Genomic DNA, 17,105 nt, shown 5'->3' on the forward strand with positions numbered 1-17,105 from the left:
CTAAAACTTTTAAAGCAAAACAGTCCTCCATACATTAATTTAAAATGCATTTTTAACTTAAAATTTTGTTGAATTGAATTAAGTTTTGTAGATTCTGCTCCTCATAAAGAAAATGCTAAATTCGACAAAAACTGGAACCCAAAAGCCACCTAAATGGGTCAAATCCCAAATTGAATGTTCAGTTTAATAATCAAAACTCAAAAGCCAGATTCCCCTTTTTTCTTTTAATTATTTTTGGGTAAACTACACTTGTAGTGCCCAACTGTTGATAAATTTCTTTTTTGTCACTAAACTATGAAAAGTTACAAAATAAGCACTTAATTATTTGATTTTTTTTCTTTTTGGTCACCAACAGTTAAATGTTTATGGGACAACTTCTAAAATTGGCATAATAGTAACTTTAACCCTCAATATTTTTATATTTTATCAATTTAGTCTTGATTCTAAAAAATTAACCTTCAACTTTTAAGCATTTAAACATTTAGTCACTTGAAAAGCTAAAAAAAACAAATTTCTCAACTAAATTTAATCGGAATTATACCAAAAATAGAAACACCAAAAATTCAAGATAATAATTTTCATTTTTTCTTATTCTTTTAAAATTAATCCTCAATATCACATACACACAAAAAAAAAACTACAAAAGATGTTGAATACTGTTGAGAGTTAAATTTTTTTTAGAATCAAGATTAAATTGATACAATGTATAAATGTTGAGGGTTAAAATTGCTATCATGCAAATTTTAAAGGCTGTCAAATTATCTTTTCGTTAGCCATTTAACCGTAGATGACCAAAAAAATAATATCAAATAATTAAATAATCATTTTGTAACTTTCATAATTAGATAAAAAAGTGATAGTTTACGCTAGTTTTTTTTAATGCAAAAAAGGGAAAGTATTGGGTATTTAATTAATAATTATTCCAACATGGAGTTGCCCGATTTGGGTCTGACTTCAGAGAGTGTGGTGAGGAGTACAAATCACGAAACTTGTGGACGAACTGAACTGGAGCTAACCCAGCACAAACCCAATAAGCGTGGGACTTGTTTTTTCCAAAGCGCAGAGAGAGAGGGTCTAACTCTACTTTTACTCTCTCTATTCTTTGTACATTTACAATTTAGTCATTTTAATTTTAATTTCTATAATTTTAATCCTTCTAATCTTTTGATTTAATAATTAAATTCAATTTGATAACAGAATTAAATATTTTCGTTAAATGGGATTATTTTGATATTTTTAAAATAAAAAATTATTCATATGTCAAATATTACACACATGAAAGGTTAAATAAGCAAATAAAAAAAATTGATTTGACAGTTGTAAAATTTACAATTTTGAACCTAGAACTTTAAAGTTTTTCAATGCTCTTTCAAAAAAGTAGAGTGAAAGTTGAGATTTATTTATTATTTACATGCCATTGCTTTCACATAATTTTAAATTGACTAAGCAAGCTAATTTTTTAATTTTAAAAATGTCACATAATATTTTTTTAATAACCACATAATCCAATTTTTTTTAAAAACAAATTTTGATGTTATTATCAATTGGACTTTAATTGTTAAATCAAAAGTGTAATTGAAATTAAAAACGGAGACACTAAATTTTAAATATAAAAAAGTACAGGGACATAGCGAAAATTAGCCCAACAGGAACAGCAGGAACAAAGCATTTCCTCGGAATCTACTCGCTAAATCCTATATCTGTGGCTACAATAATACCGATTAGATGCCCTGACTTTCACCTTCCTTTTTGCCTCTTAGCTAGCTCATTATCTTTTTCATACAAAGTAACCGAATTTGGGTTCTTATTCGTGATAACGACTACTTCCATGGATTAAATTGCATTTGTTTTAACTTCTTTCTCTTCACCTGGTTAAAAATCTTTTCAAAAATGCAAAACCCTTCTACGGTTACCCAAGAATCTGGCCCTGCTGCCTTCGATCTCGTCACACAATTGGGTCACTTAGCATTCAACAAGAGCTTTCGCAGCTCAAACACTGATGGGTTTTGTTCATTTAAGCCAAATCACGTGTATTTTTCAGGCTTCAGAGACTCAATTTCTCAGAAAAAGCGCAGAGTTGCTGCTGCTGCTTCACTCAGTTTGGGTGCTCGAAACAGCGTTTCTTCGAGCGTTAGGAGAATCCTGAATGATTTTAACAGAGCAATTAAGTTTCACTGTGATAGAATCCCAATTGGGTTTGCTTCTATTCGGGTTGGTTCTGAGGATAACAATGGAGTGAGAGATGGTGGTGGTGGCGTTCTTGAGGTTGAAGGTTTGCCTTTGAATGGTGTCGAAACTGAGACCCCCAAAAAAGTTCTGATTTTGATGAGTGATACTGGTGGGGGTCATAGAGCCTCTGCTGAAGCTATTAGGGCTGCTTTTAACGAGGAATTTGGGGATGAGTATCAGGTCAGTTTCCTTTTGTTTGGTTGCTAAGAAAATGCAGGCATTGGGAAAATTTTGCAAATTAAGAACATTCAATTCTTTTATCACTACTTGCAGTGTTTAGTATTGGTTTGAGAACTAACTGTACTACATAAAACAAGGAGGCATATGCCAATTTTAGACTTGGCAAGTGGTAAAATAATTAGTGGACGCGTTCTTGTTTTAGCTTGCCTTTGCTCTATATGTTAAGAGTAGCATATTGCAGGTGTTTGTTACAGATTTGTGGTCGGATCATACGCCCTGGCCATTTAATCAATTACCAAAGAGCTATAACTTCTTGGTCAAACATGGATCATTGTGGAGGTTAACCTATTATGGAACTGCTCCTCGGGTGATTTATCAGTCAAATTTTGCTGCAACTTCAACATTCATAGCTAGGTAAGAATCCATGACAATTATGCTGTGATTTGCACCTAATCACCATTCAACATGTTTCTATTGATGACTGTTTCAATCCTGTTGATCGAACATGCTTGTGAATGAAATGGAATATTAGTATGTCAGCCTCACAAAAAAATAGTTATATGATTTCCTGCTCCATTCCTCTAATCTGTGGCTTTCTCTTTTTCAATATTCTTATGATAGAGAGGTCGCCAAAGGGTTGATGAAATACCAGCCTGACATTATTATTAGTGTACATCCTCTGATGCAACATGTTCCACTTCGTATTCTGAAGTCAAAGGGTCTACTGAAGAAGATAGTCTTTACGACAGTGGTCACCGATTTAAGCACTTGCCACCCAACATGGTTGGTTCTGCATCTTAGTTTTCATATTTCAAAATTCACTTAACCTTGGTGTAATTTTGGTAATGTTTATTCTTGTTTTAGGTTTCATAAGCTTGTAACAAGATGCTATTGCCCATCAGCTGAAGTAGCAAAAAGGGCATTGAAAGCTGGACTTCAACCATCCCAAATTAAGGTTTATGGCCTTCCAATACGACCTTCTTTTGTGAAGCCTGTTCGGCCGAAGGTTGGTTTACCTTTCAAACTAATGAGCTTTTATATTCTCATTTGTCTACAACAATTTTATTCTATTAAAACTATTGTCTCAAACTATTGCACACAGGGAAAGAAGTCTTGTTGCAACAAGCTTATTGTGTATTCAGATTTTGCAGTTTTTCTTGTTCTTTTTGCTGGTTTCCATTAGATCACTTGTTTTGTTTCATGTCCAATTGCAATTTTGGCTTTATTATCTCCGGAGATATCTCTTTTCATCTTTTGTTGTATATTGGATCAAATGATATTGACAATTTTGATACTTGGACAACGTAGATTGAGCTGAGGAGAGAATTAGGTATGGATGAGGATCTTCCTGCTGTTTTGTTGATGGGAGGAGGGGAAGGAATGGGTCCCATCGAGGCTACTGCTCGTGCACTTGAACATGTATTATATGATGAGAATCTTGGGGAGCCATTAGGTCAAATCCTTGTCATTTGTGGCCACAACAAAAGGCTTGCTAGCAAATTGCTTTCAATTGATTGGAAAATTCCTGTTCAGGTATAGACTTTTCTTCAAAGTTTTAATTGTAACTTTGCACGGCTAAGTCTTCTACGTATATATCCTATCCAGATGCCATTTTCAAGAACCATGAGGAGACTTGTGATAAACATATTCTAAACTCTAAAAAAATATCTATATCATATCTCCATGTGAATTAAGCATGCCAAACAGTGTTATCATCATTGCGATTTAAGGAAAAGGTTTATGTTGGCAACTGGTTTTTCTGAAATTGCACAATCTTATAGGTCAAGGGATTTGTCACCAAAATGGAGGAATGCATGGGTTCTTGCGACTGCATCATTACAAAGGTAACTTTCTAGTGACAGTATGTGGATGCATGTAATAAGTTTTTTTTCTTAATTCTGAACGACTCTTGCTTCAATAGGCAGGCCCGGGGACTATCGCTGAGGCTATGATACGAGGTCTTCCTATAGTTCTGAATGATTTCATTGCTGGGCAGGTAAGTTTTCTCTTTCTCTTTTTCACTTTTATCTGTGAGCTTTCTGAAGTAGATTAGATATAGATTGCTTTTGGGAGGGAGTTTGAGGTATCTTCCTTAGGTAGATTTATTTTTTAGTTATCATGTTGACTATATTTCATTTGTCTAAATATTGTACTTCTGTTCATAGTCTGGCCTAATTTGAGTTTCCCTAATTTGTCAAACATAATAAATTAATAAGTTGACCACATTATATATAGCTGAACTAGGCTGAAACATGTTGAAATATAAATGGTATTACAATTTATAAAGTTCATGCACCCTATGGATTTCACCTATCAGCTGCAAGTAAACTAGAGAAAGAGGGAAGTATAAGCAAATAAAAGTACACAAAACATGGCTTGTAGGTACTTTCCCCTGTATATTCTAGAATGCCATATATATACATGTATGTGTATATATGATTATATGCCATACCTTATTATTGTGTTAGCTGGTCATGCCTTATTATGGTCATGCTATAGAAAGTTGTATATAAGCAACTTTGCTTCCTCCTAGATATCTATTCCTATCAGGATTGGCAAATTACCGAAGTTGAAACTATGTTTTACTGGTACAATTTACCAGGCTATTTTGCTAATAACCTCAATACGAGTGGTGCAAAAGAATCTTGTAATGGGGTTTTTAACTCTTTCCAAATAAGTTAAAAATCATGGTTCCGATGTTACAGGAAGTCGGCAATGTTCCATTTGTGGTGGAAAATGGATGTGGGAAATTTTCAAAGTCACCAAAAGAAATAGCCAATATCATAAGCCAGTGGTTTGGTCCCAAAGCAGATGAACTCAAGTCCATGTCTGAAAATGCTTTAAGGCTGGCTAGGCCTGAGGCAGTATTCAAGATTGTCCACGATCTCCATCAGCTGGTCAGACAGAGAAATTTTGTACCCCAATTTTCTTGTACAACTTAGGTCCACTAGAAAAACTAAACAAAGAAATAGATTTTCTAACGATTTTCCCCTTTTTGATTTCATTATCAATTACCTTGTTTTCTTATTTCATTAGTTTGCTATGGTAACCTGAGAAAATAATATCTTTTGCGTCGTATCACTAATATGATTCAAGCTATGACAAGCTGAGAAAGCATCAATATTGACATTCGTTTTTCTGAATTTCCAAAGAGAACCTTGTAGAAGGGAAGGAATTATATTAGAAGTCCCCATTGCATGAGATATTATCTCAAACAAATAAAAATAAAAAATTGTGAGCTGGATAATCCTTGTATCAATATACCATAAAAAATCCTCATTCTAAATTGATGTTCAAAATTAAAAATGTTTTAATTAAGTATCAGTATTGTATTAACTAAAATTTTCTATCAGTTTACTCAACAATTTAGGGATTATATGTCAACCCAAACTTAGCTTGTGGCATATTTTGAATAGGTGAATTGAATTATAAATATGTATCTACTACATCATCAATATAGATTTGACAAGTTAAAACAAAATAACCTTTTTTTTTAATTTTATGGCTATTGTTTATTTTTTAAATACATTAAAATCAAATTATTCATGTAAAAAGTACAAACATGTTTATAATTTGATCTATGTATTTTAAATATATTCCACGTCATATTTGAATTAACATTCGATAACTAAATTGATGGCTAGGCTGATGAAAGGATTTGATTTATATAAAATTGATATTTTCAATACTCAATTAGAATATTTTAAAATTTAGGGTAAACTATAAAAATAATCACGTATGTTTGGTTAAGTTTATGTTTTGGTCATCGATGTTTCAATAGTTATGATTTGGTCACTAACATTATTAATTTGTAACATTGTTGTCACTGTGTTGGTATCCGACCTTAAAAGTGTAACAAAAATCACACGTGTCCCATCAAATGTTGATGTGGCCTCCATGTTATTGCCACCTAATTTAAATATATATATTTTTTATTTGTAACCTATTTTTCTTTTTTCTTATCTTAATGCATATATATTTGTAACCTATTTAAATTAGGTGACAAAAGAGTAGATCTTATTGGGCCTAAGTTGATTTTCATTGTCCTTAATTTGTGTGGTTTAGCACTTGGTGTGTGGAAGGTAAGACGCAGTTCCTTTTTCACTTCCTAATGGAATTTCTGCTTTGAAGATTATTAGACGAAAGAAAACATAACCTGAGTTACCTATTTGGTTTTGCTACCTTTAACTCATTGGGGGCTTTTTCTAACACATGCATTAGACTGGTTTCATCTGAGTAATCGATTGAGTCGGGTCGAATTAAGTAAAAAAAAATTTGAGTTAGTCGAGTTGATAACTTCTATTTTAGCAACTAAACTCAATTTGAATTTTTTTAATCGAATCGAGTCAAAAAAAAATTTGAATCAAGTCGAGTTAATGAATCTTATTATTTATACTCAATGTTATTTAACTAGTAGACGAAGTACAAGATTGTTTAACTATATAAAAAATATAATAGTTTTGCCTTTTAACTTAATGAGTAAATATTTATTAAAACGATGTGGTTTTACTTTTTAACTTAATGGTTTTAACTTTTAACTTTAGAAAAGATAAACATTTATTAAAACGACGTAGTTTTGTCTTTTCTTATTCGGATTTTTAGATAACTCGAATTGTGTAATTCATATTTGAGTTAAACCGAAAAATTTAATTTTTTATTCGAGTTGATCCGAATAACTTGATTAACTCAAATAACTCGAACTATTTAATTTAAAATTTAATTTTTTATCGAGTTTTTCGAATCGAATCAGATTTTGCTCACCCTTAATCCTTACCCCCACCTCATCTAGCAAAGTTAATGCTCAATTCCTTTTCTTGAAGGATTCAGCACAATCCCACAATAAACTAAAACCTACAGCCTATGTGAAATGTTAGTGTTGGTGGGTATATGAAAAATCCATAGTCAACAGCTCTGACCATCTAAACCAAAAATCATATAATATTTTTCGTAATGAATTTCTGTTCAGTGAGGGAGAGTAGGTGCCTGCTAATGGTCATTTATATACATGCACATAGACTTAACAAAAGTGTTAATTCTTGCTTAAGATATTGGGCTGCCATTGTCTAATGTTGTTCTTATCAATGCTTTCTTCAGATCCTTCTACTGACTCTAGCTTTAAATTGATATTTCAGGAGGTTGAATATTCGGGTGGGGGGGGGTATTCTTCTGCAATAATTAATCATCTTTGATTCTCTGACCAATGCCTTGAGGTGCTGAGTAGAAGTAACTTATGAAGTCTGGTGGAACTCGGAAATTTTAACTTAATGTCTTCTTATGATAAAGAAGAAACCAACCATAGCTTTTCTTTTTAACAATCATGCACTTGTAGTGTAGCACAGCATGATAAGAGATTTAGGATTGTCACAATTTCCTTTTACTTGCTAGTGGATTTCTATCCACAATTTATGTTCAAGGTAACATTTTTTTGTATTATTGGGATGATATATATGGTTACTTCTTTTCCCAAACCACTGGATTTGGGTAACTTTTAGTTATTACAGATTTGGGGATTCAAATATTCGTAAATTCAACATTTTAGCACGGAGGAATCCTTGAAGAAGATGCCACCAGAGCTCTTGCAAAGATGAGCATGAACGAAGAAGATGTCTACTCCAATCTCGGTGGACTCTCAGCAAAGGAGATGGGTGTTCTTGAAGGTTGAATAAAAAAATTGAAGCTAGTCTCTTGAATTTGCAGCCTCTCAATTCAATTCACTTTAGCACATATATTGGCGTCGTATGTTATGAGAATTTGTACACTGCTTTCCATGTGTAATTTGTTTCCTTCAGTTCTTTAGACTGGTAATCTATCGACTTACTCTCAACTTATCTTTGGTGTTTGACTAATTGCAGAACTTTCCTAGGATAAATGAACTGGAAATATCACAAGCTTTTTGATGTCAAGATATTTATGACTTGTGTTTCTCACCGCTTGCTCGAGTTTGCTTCTTGGTCCTTGATGGTGATGATTGCGTTACTTCGGTTTAGTTAATAAATCAACAGAAAAGAAAATACATTATCGTTGCGATTTAAGACTATGGGGTGAAGTTGGAAGTGATCTTAAATGTGCATAAATCCCGGTCTATTTTGTCGGATAATCCATTAATAGTATCTAATCTTTTAAATTCTTATCGTGCAGGCAAACGGCGGGCAGGAACTGAGCCATGCTTTATTTTTGAGACTATGGGGTGAAGTTGGAAGTGATCTTTAAATGTTTGCTTGGCCAAATGTAACTAAATGCACGAGTTTTAACTCATCTACCACTCTGACATCAGCCTAAGGTCATAAATGCCGGTTTAAATAGAGTAAATTCATGGGGCATGGCAACCTTTGGCTAGTTGACTATTGATCACCTCTTACAACAAATGTATCAGTAAATGTAAATCAGTGTGAACTATAGAGCAAAGACCAGAGTAGAACTAGTTATGCAGTTTATGCTGACAATCAGGGCCTCAATGGAGATGAAGATTACTGTCTCTTTCCCAACACCAAATCGTTGCACTCTTCTCATTCTTGTTTTGTTCTCTTTTGCTGCCTCGCCTTTGCACGCTAGCCTCTCGATCAACTTCTATGCAAGTTCATGTCCTACTGCGGAGCTCATTGTCAGCAACATGGTCAGGTCAGCTTCCTCTTCTGATCCGACCATTCCCGGGAAACTACTGCGCCTCTTGTTCCACGACTGTTTCGTGGAGGTCAGTTCCAATATTTGGTTAAATGCCTTTTATCACCATGAAAGTTGCATCTTGCATGATATCTTCTTGGATAATTTTTGACTATCCTTGCCAAAGTCGTGATTATGATTGTATTAGTTTGCCTGTCATGTTCAGGGTTGTGATGCATCAGTACTGTTACAAGGAAATGGAACTGAGAGAAGTGATCCAGCAAATACCTCTCTTGGAGGATTTTCGGTTATCGATTCGGCTAAAAGGGTGCTCGAAATCTTCTGTCCAGAGACCGTTTCTTGTGCTGATATTGTTGCCTTGGCTGCTAGAGATGCAGTTGTTACAGTAAAATCTCTAATCTTCATCTTCATTTTACTCTGCCATATCTGCTTGCAAATGAAATCTTCAGTTGAGGGACTAAATATAGTAGTGGTTTTTGAACAGGCAGGTGGACCTGCATTCGAGATTCCAACAGGAAGGAGAGATGGGAGAATATCCGATGCTGCAAATGTTAGATCCAATATTGTAGATACAAGTTTTACCATGATTGAAATGATAAGGCTCTTCAATTCTAAAGGCTTGTCTTTAGATGACCTTGTTACTCTATCAGGTATTTCATTCAAAACCCCTTTTGACTGCCATTAGCACACTAAACCAAAAGTTGCTTTAATGGCTTGCTTTTACAGGTGCTCATACTATAGGAGTAGCTCATTGTAATGCTTTCAGTGATCGATTTCAAATGGACTCCAAGGGAAATCTCAGCTTGATTGACACATCCTTAGACAATACCTATGCAAAAGAGCTCATGAAAAAGTGTCCATCGGGTTCAAGCGCGTCTAAAACCGTAAACAATGATCCCGAAACATCCTTTGCGTTTGATAATCAGTATTACATCAATCTATTGGGTCACAAGGGGTTATTTCAATCGGACTCGGTTCTTGTAGAGGATGAAAGAACCAGTGCAAGAGTAGAAGCATTTGCAAATGACCAAGAAACCTTTTTCCAGAGTTGGAGGGACTCATTCTTGAAGCTCACTACCATTGGAGTGAAAACAGATGATGAAGGGGAAATCCGACAGTCTTGTTCATTTGCTAATTAGGTGCAGATATATCCTATATATATAGACATACAGATTACATATGATATTAATATTGCAGACTTAGTTGTCCAAATTAAGGCTCTTGAGCTTGTAATAATGTCTATATTACATCTGACATATACAGGTAAATTTTGTCTATGTGATGTTGTCGTCTAGCTTGTATATTTTTGGAGAAATCTAATGGACCTAGTTGGATGATAAAATAAATAAGGATTAAGCTGCAATTTTGCTATCATTATATAAATGAATGTTAAAATTTGCTTTTCTTAAAAATATGGCTAGAATTTTGATTAAAATTTTCGGATTTTGTCACTAATTTTAATTTTTTAATTAAAAAGTTTCACATAAATTTTGTTATGGCAGGACTTGAAATCTAGATTGGATATCAATTAGATTCAAAAGTTGGCAAATTTTGATGATTTAAAACAAAATTATATAAAATAACTTTTAATGGTTAACAATAAATTATTTTTAGAAAACATTAAATTCATAAATTAACATAAATTTTGGCTAAATTATACTGCAAGTCACTTTATAACAGTGTTATTCCTATTTTTGTAGCTTTAAATTTTTTTTATCAATTTAATCACTATCATTACAAAAATTGTTGGAATGCAACCATTAAACTTTAATGGATTTTTTTTTTTTTACTTCTCTTCTTCGACCACCCAACCGTTGCTTCACCTCGCAACTCCCCCTTAGATTTCCACTAGTACACTCTTGCTAACCTTGGGAATTTCAACCTCTTTACCCACTTCCCATTATGCGTAAAGTGCCTCCCAAGCTTCGCCTTCACCATTTTCAAGATAAGGCTTTTTATGTACTGATGCTGATCATAGTCTTCCTCACGTTGCCACTCGCTTTCTTTCTTATCAGTAAACATCAAATAGAAAGTGCTTTGTTGTTTTTAAAGTTTCAAGCTTTTTTGTGTTTTAAGTTTTACTAATGGTTCTTTCGGTGGATGTTTTGGTTAAAAAAGCAGTTTTTAATTGTAGTAAAACTCGAGTTGATTTGTGATATTTTTAGTGACGCAAATATCTTTTCGAAAATTATTTATATTGTTATCGATTTTTAACCGAACAACTTTTTCTGCTATTCTTATACCTCAATTTGCGTCAAATATGGACTCAAACAACACGAACCAACACAAAACAAAAAAATAATTTAATTACTCTCAATAAGAAAGTAATAATCTCAATAGAAATCGATAGAAATTATAATTCCCAAAAAATAAATTTATTCTTAAAAAATTAATTTTCACTACTTTATGGTAGAATAATAACATATAAAACTTGAATGTAAAACTTATATTTATAACTATACCAATGTCATAGAAGAATCCTCAGTGGATAAGTATATTGTTTATGCGAGACAGATTGGAACTCTCATTTATTGAGTTCAATTATATGTGTTTCTTAAACTTTTAATCAATTGTTTTATAATTTAATCCAACCCAATATTTATTTTTTATTCCCAAATTAAATTAAAATTTTAATTAATTAATTTTCTCAACTCATTTCTAATTTCGTTAAATTCATGACAACTTTATACTTATCATAAAAGAACTTAAGAAATATATTTAATTTTCATATTCAATGAATTCATAATGATAAAGTTAATTCCATTTTAGAACTTTAATTATTTAATTATAATTAAATAAATAATAAATCGAAAACCTTAAATTAATTCTATAAGTCATTTTTATACTAAGTGAGAAAACTCATTTCTCTAACTTCATTATTTCTATTCATTTTCGTTCATTCAATTAGTTAACGGAATGATTGATTGAACATGTATAATTAGGACTCAAATTATTTATAATTAAGTTCTATTTTTTTGCCTATTAAAATTCATTTAGTCACGAAGTCATTTTACTATAGTATCTATCTATAATATATTATCAGCCATATAACTTTATGAGACACAATGCAGCATCGGTTAAAAGAAATTAACATAGTTTTTTAAGCCCTGATCCCCATCAAGCTATAGAAGCTCACGTATGAAGGTTATGGAAGAGCTTTTAAAATGTGGAACAAAAAAATTCAGCATCAGCAAGTGTTGGATCACCATCAAAATTAAGGATTTGGGACTGTTCTTCTTTAGTGGTGGCAATTCTCATGAGCTTTTCAAGAGTTTCTGCCTCAAGACATTGGCCTTCATTGAGGGCATCAAAGAGATCTCTACGAGAGAGAGCTAGAGAATTGAGCACAATTGCTACATTCTGGCATTTTTTAGCATCAAGAACCATGATTTGTGATGGTGAGCCATTGATAATACTCTTTGTGATGATACCGTTAGTAATTGGTTAAGGGTTTTACCGCGGAATGGTTATTATGAACAAATTTTCTAATGGCAGTGACTAAATTGATAAAATAAATAAATTTAGAGTTACTAAAATAAAAACATCACTATTTTAAGGTGATTTTTAGTGTAATTTACCTTAATTTTTTTCGAGAACAAGAAAACTTGAAAAATTATTAAAAATAATTTAATTTGTTTTTTTATAAACATAAAAAAATTAATGAATTTAATTTTAACATATTATTAATTATTTTATTTTTAATAACTATTATGATAAAATATTACATATAATTTTATCTTCAATTTATTAAAAGCTTTGTATCTAGATTAGAGATTTTTTTTAAAAATTATTCTTTTACAAAGTCAAATTACAAATTTGGAGAGGGAAATTACACCAATAGAGTTTAACACATCATTATTAGGGGTGTCAAAGAGAATCATTGCTCGGTTATAAAGGTGTCAACAATAGACTTTAACCATTGCTCGATTATAAAGATGTCCACAAGAGACTTTAACTATTGCTCCCTAATACTATTGGCAAATTTAATGATTTAATTTGATGAAATTAAAAAGAGATAAATATCAAAACTATACATGACTTTTAGTTCAATGTGTAATGTCATATATGAACTTTGATTTTGGATGATTTTATACATGAAGTTTTGATTTGATACAATTTTCACAAATCATTAACAAACATCGTCTTACATTGATATATTACATACACAAACAATTATATTAATCCGATATGGAATAAATGTTTGTATCCATTTCTTTAAATGTGTCCAAATGAATCAAAATCAAAGTTTTATGTATACATATGGATCACAATTCAAGTTTCATGTATATAGTTGAATCAAATCAAAATTTATGTATAAAATTACATATTAGACTAAAGTTCATGTATAAATTTGATATTTATCCCAATTAAAATTTTATAACCTAAAATTTAATGGTTTAATTTGATGAAATTAAAAATTTATGACCTAAACGGAAGTTGATAAATTGAACGAGTTACCATGTAAATTACCTTTGCAATTTTGTTAAAATAACATCAACAAGATAGTGAAGAGCGTATATGTAGCAGGATTAATTCATACCGTAATTATTGGCTAGCGCAAGGCGTAAAGGTAAATGAGTTTGTGCATTTTTCTTTTGTCAAAACTTGAAGAAAAAATTTCGATTAGGGCCAGAAATCTTGACGGCAACAAACGATTATATGAATTAAGGTCTTTTATCACTTCATCCTTATTTTTTCATCTCTTTGGATATTAACTGCTTGAGGAACAGGTTACAGGTAGAAGAAAATAGTTACCCATGTATGAGGCGGCCCTTGAACTCACTCATCCAGAGCTCTGCTTACGCGTTTTACAAGGTTTTGACGACTCATTGTCACGCTCTCAAGTTGGGGACTCTTGCCGATGTTTACACTGCCAACAAAATCTTAAACGCCTATACGAGATGCAAAGAGTTACATATCGCTCGCAAGCTGTTCGACGAAATTCCGCACAGAGACACAGTTTCTTGGAACACGATGATTGCTGGGTTTGTAAATTGTGGGAATTTAGAGACAGCATGCAAAATTCTAAAAAATATGAGAAGATGTGATTTTGATTTTGATGGCTATTCCTTTGGGAGTTTGCTTAAGGGCGTGGCTTCCGCTTATAGACTTGAAGTTGGCCAACAGCTACATTCTATGGTTATTAAGATGGGTTATGAGGAAAATGTGTATGCAGGGAGTGCTCTTTTGGATATGTATGCCAAGTGTGAGAAAGTTGAAGATGCTTATACGGTTTTTGAATACTTACCCGAACCTAATTCCGTCTCATGGAATGCTTTGATTGCTGGGTTTTCAAAAGTGGGTGATCGTAGCACTGCATTTTGGCTTTTACATTGTATGGAGAAGGAGGGAGTGAGGGCTGAGGATGGCACATTTGCTCCGCTTCTTACATTGCTCGATGATATTGAGTTTTATAAGCTGACAATTCAAATTCATGGCAAGATTGTAAAACATGGGCTTGCATTTGATAATACTGTATGCAATGCGATGATAACAGCATATTCAGAGTGCGGTTCAATCAGAGATGCTAGAAAAGTGTTTGATGGTGCAGTTGGCATGCGTGATTTAGTAACCTGGAATTCCATGCTAGCTGCTTACTTGGTTCATGAGGAAGAAGAACTGGGCTTTCAACTTTTTCTAGATATGCAAAGGTTGGGGTTTGAACCAGATATATATACTTACACTAGTATCCTTAGTGCTTGTTTTGAAAAAGCACACAAAAGTCATGGACAATCCTTGCATGCCGTAGTTATTAAAAGGGGATTGGAGTACTTGGTGCCTATTTCCAATGCACTAATAGCAATGTACCTTAAGTCGAATAATACTTCCATGAGAGAAGCTTTAAAATTATTCGAGTCCATGGAATTGAAGGATCGTGTCTCTTGGAACTCCATTTTGACTGGGTTTTCCCAGATTGGATTGAATGAAGACGCCTTGAAACTTTTTGGTCAAATGAGATCTTTGATGGTAGAGATTGACCACTATGCCTTTTCTGCTGTCCTTAGATCTTGCGCTGATTTAGCGACACTTCAATTAGGTCGGCAGGTTCATGTCTTGGCAATTAAGTCGGGCTTCAAGACTAATGATTTTGTGGCAAGTGCATTGATTTTCTTGTACTCGAAGTGTGGGATAATCGAAGATGCTCGAAAATCCTTTGAAGAGACTCCCAATGACAGTTCAATTGCTTGGAATTCATTAATTTTCGGCTATGCACAAAATGGGCAGGGCAGTATTGCCCTTGACCTATTCTTCCTGATGAGAGACAGAAAGGTGAGGCTCGATCATATAACGTTTGTTGCAGTTCTTACTGCATGTAGTCATATTGGTCTTGTGGAAGAAGGCTTAAATTTTCTGAAATCTATGGAATCTGATTATGGAATCCCACCACGTATGGAGCACTATGCTTGTGCAGTTGATATATTGGGGCGAGCTAGGCAACTTGGTGAGGCAAGAACCTTAATTGAATCAATGCCATTTAAGCCTGATGCAATGGTGTGGAAGACATTGTTGGGTGCCTGTAGAGTGTGTGGTGACATAGAATTAGCTACCCAGGTAGCAAGCCATCTGCTAGAATTAGAGCCTGAAGAGCATTGCACCTATGTTCTACTCTCTCACCTGTATGGACACCTAAGGAGATGGGATGAAAAAGCTAATTTAACAAGGTTGATGCGAGAGAGGGGAGTTAAAAAGGTTCCTGGTTGGAGTTGGATAGAGATTAAGAATCAGGTCCATGCTTTCAATGCTGAAGATCAGTCACATCCTCTTTGTAAAGAGATATATCAAATGTTAGGGGAATTGATGGAGGAAATAACATGGTTAGATACCGATACTGGTTTAGATATTTTAATATCTGATTTTGATGAGCCATGTGAGTCTTATGATGCAAAGCTGCTGAGTGCAGGTAATTTCTGAAGGATACGCTTAATGTTTAGTTCACTGAAATGATCAACCAAAGTTTTCTTTAGTTTAATATATTAGAAAGTATGATTGAATATGAATATGAAATTAACTTAATTGTGAATTGTAAATAAAATTAAAATTTTGAAATTTAATAACAAAACACATAAAGTGACCCTTTGTAGTTAAATTTATTTTTCAAGAATTATTGTTGTTTATTTTTTAAGAGTAATTTGTAAACATTTAAGGTAAATTACCAAAATAGTCACTTTTATTTTTCTCCAGTTACATTTTAGTCACTTATGCTTGAAATGTTACGTTTTAGTCACTTACGTTAACGTATTGTAACATTTTAGTCATTGAGCTGTTAATTGTCATTAACGGTGTAATGGTAAGATAACGTAGCACATTAAATTATCATTTCAAATAAAAATTTTAGGTTAAATTATACAATTGGTCTCATATTTTTTCGTTTTGAGTAATTTAATTTTTTTCTTTTATGTTCTTTTAACTTTCTCTTTTTTTTAAAAAAAAATCCATTCTCTTCAGCTTCTTCATCTCTTTTAACGTAAAAGAAAAAAAATTAAATTGCTCAAAATGAAAAAAAATATAGGGACCAATTGTATAATTTAACCTAAAATTTTCGTTTGAAATGATGATTTAACGTGTTACGTTAGCTTACCGTTAATGGCAATTAACGCTAAGTGATTGAAATGTTACAACACGATAATATAAGTGACTAAAACATAATATTTTAAATATAAGTAACTAAAATGTAATTTAAGATAAACAAAAATGATTATTTTGATAGTTTACCCAAACATTTATAATTTACTTTCTATAGGTTTAGACATAGGAAATAATATATGCAACTAAAGCCAAATACTTCATCAATCCAGATAAGAACACCATAACATGACAAAATTATTTCATTCCTTCTGAACAAAAAGGAATCTGCTCCTTTACACTTTAATTTGCAAAAGTTTAGTCAAATGAACTAAGAATCTTATAAGGTCCAATGTTTGGATCTCATTCATTCTTTGTGAAGTGCGGTTGGAGCCTCCTCATCTTACGTGTAAGACATTTGTGTCTTAAGAATAACACTATGTATAGTCATTTTTAATACAAAGTAATATAGTTCTTAATCATAAGCCTGTATCAAACTTTGATAACCACAT

At 32.7% G+C, this 17,105-nt stretch overlaps 3 protein-coding genes across 3 annotated transcripts; all 3 read left to right on the top strand.

Annotated features, from left to right (window-relative positions):
* Positions 1 to 1,634: 1,634 nt before the first annotated feature.
* On the top strand, positions 1,635 to 5,436 carry LOC107953724 (monogalactosyldiacylglycerol synthase, chloroplastic). Its single transcript, XM_016889113.2, has 8 exons — positions 1,635 to 2,409; positions 2,651 to 2,823; positions 3,031 to 3,192; positions 3,274 to 3,415; positions 3,718 to 3,942; positions 4,191 to 4,253; positions 4,331 to 4,405; positions 5,115 to 5,436. Exons 1-8 carry the CDS (start codon positions 1,891 to 1,893, stop codon positions 5,349 to 5,351), a joined length of 1,596 nt encoding a protein of 531 aa, XP_016744602.2. The 5' UTR covers positions 1,635 to 1,890; the 3' UTR covers positions 5,352 to 5,436.
* A 3,057-nt stretch (positions 5,437 to 8,493) lies between these two features.
* Positions 8,494 to 10,307, top strand: LOC121219268 (peroxidase 46). The gene is made up of 4 exons (XM_041097119.1): positions 8,494 to 9,100; positions 9,236 to 9,415; positions 9,515 to 9,680; positions 9,757 to 10,307. The coding sequence occupies exons 1-4, from the start codon at positions 8,834 to 8,836 to the stop codon at positions 10,167 to 10,169; spliced, it is 1,026 nt and encodes a 341-aa protein (XP_040953053.1). The 5' UTR covers positions 8,494 to 8,833; the 3' UTR covers positions 10,170 to 10,307.
* Positions 10,308 to 13,458: 3,151 nt separating this feature from the next.
* LOC107953722 (putative pentatricopeptide repeat-containing protein At3g25970) lies at positions 13,459 to 15,979 on the top strand. The gene is made up of 2 exons (XM_041097120.1): positions 13,459 to 13,600; positions 13,761 to 15,979. Exon 2 carries the CDS (start codon positions 13,792 to 13,794, stop codon positions 15,940 to 15,942), a length of 2,151 nt encoding a protein of 716 aa, XP_040953054.1. The 5' UTR covers positions 13,459 to 13,600; positions 13,761 to 13,791; the 3' UTR covers positions 15,943 to 15,979.
* The last annotated feature ends 1,126 nt before the right edge of the window (positions 15,980 to 17,105 follow it).

This window comes from Gossypium hirsutum, chromosome D07 (assembly GCF_007990345.1).
Source record: "Gossypium hirsutum isolate 1008001.06 chromosome D07, Gossypium_hirsutum_v2.1, whole genome shotgun sequence".
In the NCBI taxonomy this organism is placed as follows: Eukaryota; Viridiplantae; Streptophyta; class Magnoliopsida; order Malvales; family Malvaceae; genus Gossypium; species Gossypium hirsutum.

Bases quoted from the DNA above. Each gene is read 5' to 3' on its own strand.
- LOC107953724 (XM_016889113.2), top strand. From the start codon at position 1,891: ATGCAAAACCCTTCTACGGTTACCCAAGAATCTGGCCCTGCTGCCTTC. The intron at 3,193-3,273 runs GTTGGTTCTGCA...TTCTTGTTTTAG, and splicing joins AGCACTTGCCACCCAACATG to GTTTCATAAGCTTGTAACAA. The intron at 3,943-4,190 runs GTATAGACTTTT...ACAATCTTATAG, and splicing joins ATTGGAAAATTCCTGTTCAG to GTCAAGGGATTTGTCACCAA.
- LOC107953722 (XM_041097120.1), top strand. From the start codon at position 13,792: ATGAGGCGGCCCTTGAACTCACTCATCCAGAGCTCTGCTTACGCGTTT.
- LOC121219268 (XM_041097119.1), top strand. From the start codon at position 8,834: ATGCAGTTTATGCTGACAATCAGGGCCTCAATGGAGATGAAGATTACT. The intron at 9,101-9,235 runs GTCAGTTCCAAT...TGTCATGTTCAG, and splicing joins TCCACGACTGTTTCGTGGAG to GGTTGTGATGCATCAGTACT. The intron at 9,681-9,756 runs GTATTTCATTCA...TTGCTTTTACAG, and splicing joins TGACCTTGTTACTCTATCAG to GTGCTCATACTATAGGAGTA.